Raw genomic sequence first — 2,443 nt, forward strand, 5'->3', positions numbered from 1 at the left:
TTTTTTTTTTTTTTTTTTTTTTTTTTTTTTTTTTGAGATGGAGTCTCGCTGTGTCGCCCAGGCTGGAGTGCAGTGGCGCAATTCTCGGCTTACTGCAAGCTCCGCCTCCCGGGTTCGCACCATTCTCCTGCCTCAGCCTTCTGAGTAACTGGGACTACAGGCGCCTGCCACCACGCCCGGCTAATTTTTTGTGTTTTTAGTAGAGACGGGGTTTCACCATGCCGGCTAACTTATTTTTATATATTGTAGAGACGGAGTCTCCCTATGTTGCCTAGGCTGGCCTTGAACTCCTGGGCTCAAGTGATCCTCCCACCTTCACCTCCCAAAGTGTTGGGATTATAGGCGTGAGCCACCATGTCCAGCCTTTTCCTCTGTATCTTGTGTCCATTCCCCAGAGCGATACTGTGTCTTCTTGAACAGACGGTTTCTTGAAGTCAGAGTCTATCTCCTCTGTCACTTCTCCCCCTTCATTATCTAAGACTGAGGTTGTGGTTTATACGCTTAGAGTTGAAAGCATGCGGTCCAACATGTTCTGTACTCTGTAGTTCTCCAGACTCTCCAGGGAAACTACTACTTAGCTCTCAGGTGGTTCTTTTCTGTTTTTCTCAGAGTTAGTTATCTAATAACTGAAGAGGACTCTGCCCTTTGACCTGTTCCTGACTTTCTAAATCCTTTTGCTGGAGGAAAGGGAGGTGGTGGGGGGTGCCCTGTGGTGTGAAAGCCCCACTTGCCCACACTTTCTTCCAATGCAGACGGGAGAAAATATCATGTAAATGTAGTGACTGTGGGTCAGGGGAGCTCTGAGAGGCCAACATGGGAAACCGGAGACAAAATGAGTCAGTTGGCAATCAGAGGCACCCTGCTGCAGGTGCACAGCCAAAGGTGATGCCTCCTCAGTAGGCCCAGGAGCATCAAAACTGAAACAGTCCCTTTCAGCCTTCAGGAGCCTCCCAAATGTCACTTAGTGACGTCCCATTCACCTGCTTAAAGGCCCTGCATCCTGTCAGGTAGTTGGTTTGTCCACAGCATCCTGAGCTCTGCCTGGGTGAGCCAGACAAAAAGAATGGTCCCTGGTCAGGGTAGTGACACCAGGGCCCAGAGAGTCAGGATAGAAGATCCTGTAAGCTGGGGTAGGGAGCTGAGGAGGCCATGGAGCCAAGGGAATCACTGAAGTGAGGGACAATTTCTGGAGGAGGGAAACTGAGTAAGGAAGGCCTGGCCAAAGACAGAGAAGGGGACAGTATCCTGATCTATGAAGGAAGACTCAAGTGCGGATTGACAGAGCCAGGTTGGGTGGAGTCCAAGCTTTGGGCAAGTGAGTGTCCTGGAGATGAGGTCTGAGAATGGGACTTCAGAGCCCAGCCAGAAGGGGAAAGCACAAAGCTCTGACCTCCTTCTTCACATCCCTCCATGCTGCTCAAATCCCAGGTCTTCAGGCACCATGGAGGACAAACGCAACATCCAGATCATCGAGTGGGAACACCTGGACAAGAAGAAGTTCTACGTGTTTGGTGTGGCAATGACAATGATGATCCGTGTCAGTGTCTACCCATTCACCCTCATCCGCACCCGGTTGCAAGTTCAGAAGGGGAAGAGCCTCTACCATGGGACCTTCGATGCCTTCATCAAGATCCTGCGAGCAGATGGTATCACTGGCCTCTACCGAGGGTTCCTGGTCAATACCTTCACCCTCATCTCTGGCCAGTGTTATGTCACCACTTATGAGCTCACCCGGAAGTTTGTGGCTGACTACAGCCAGAGTAACACAGTCAAATCACTGGTGGCTGGTGGCTCAGCCTCCCTTGTGGCCCAGAGCATCACAGTGCCCATTGATGTAGTCTCCCAGCACCTCATGATGCAGCGCAAGGGTGAGAAAATGGGCCGCTTTCAGGTGCGGGGGAACCCAGAGGGACAAGGGGTAGTTGCCTTTGGCCAAACCAAGGACATCATCAGGCAGATCCTGCAGGCTGATGGGCTTCGCGGCTTCTATCGAGGCTATGTGGCTTCACTGCTTACCTATATCCCAAACAGTGCTGTCTGGTGGCCCTTCTATCACTTCTACGCAGGTAAGCAGGGGCCAGGACAGTGGGGGAGGAAAGTGGGATTTCTAATGGGGCTGAGATACTGTTGCTTTGTGCATGTTAGAGTGGAGGTGAGATTTAATGGGGGAATGGATCATTCATTCAGCAAATGTTTGAATCCAAGAGGATTTAAAGATGCATAAAACATAGTTTTTACTTTCAAGGAGCTTCTAATGTAGTGAAGGAAGCAGACAGGTAAAAAGACTAGAACAGTGTGTAGCATATGCTCTGTGTGCTTTGGAGTCACTGGAAGGTTGGGGAGGACAAAAGCCATGGGATGTTTAGGATTTGAAGACAAATCTGATGGGTAATAGTGAGCTTTTGAGTTGGATGTTTTCCTCCGCTTTTTTTTTTTTTTTTTT

At 49.8% G+C, this 2,443-nt stretch overlaps 1 protein-coding gene across 4 annotated transcripts in view; it reads left to right on the forward strand.

Moving 5' to 3' along the window:
- Positions 1-2,443, forward strand: part of SLC25A44 (solute carrier family 25, member 44) — a 29,125-nt gene that overhangs the window by 5,088 nt on the left and 21,594 nt on the right. For 3 of the 4 annotated variants that reach the window (XM_011992744.1, XM_011992745.1, XM_011992743.1), the window contains exon 2: positions 1,429-2,066. In XM_011992744.1, coding sequence (XP_011848134.1) covers positions 1,442-2,066 — 625 coding nt within the window. In that variant the 5' untranslated portion in view covers positions 1,429-1,441. The remainder of the gene's footprint in view (positions 1-1,428; positions 2,067-2,443) is intronic. The other variant, XM_011992746.1, reaches the window with a different exon arrangement.

This window comes from Mandrillus leucophaeus, unplaced genomic scaffold (assembly GCF_000951045.1).
Source record: "Mandrillus leucophaeus isolate KB7577 unplaced genomic scaffold, Mleu.le_1.0 Scaffold418, whole genome shotgun sequence".
In the NCBI taxonomy this organism is placed as follows: domain Eukaryota; kingdom Metazoa; phylum Chordata; class Mammalia; order Primates; family Cercopithecidae; genus Mandrillus; species Mandrillus leucophaeus.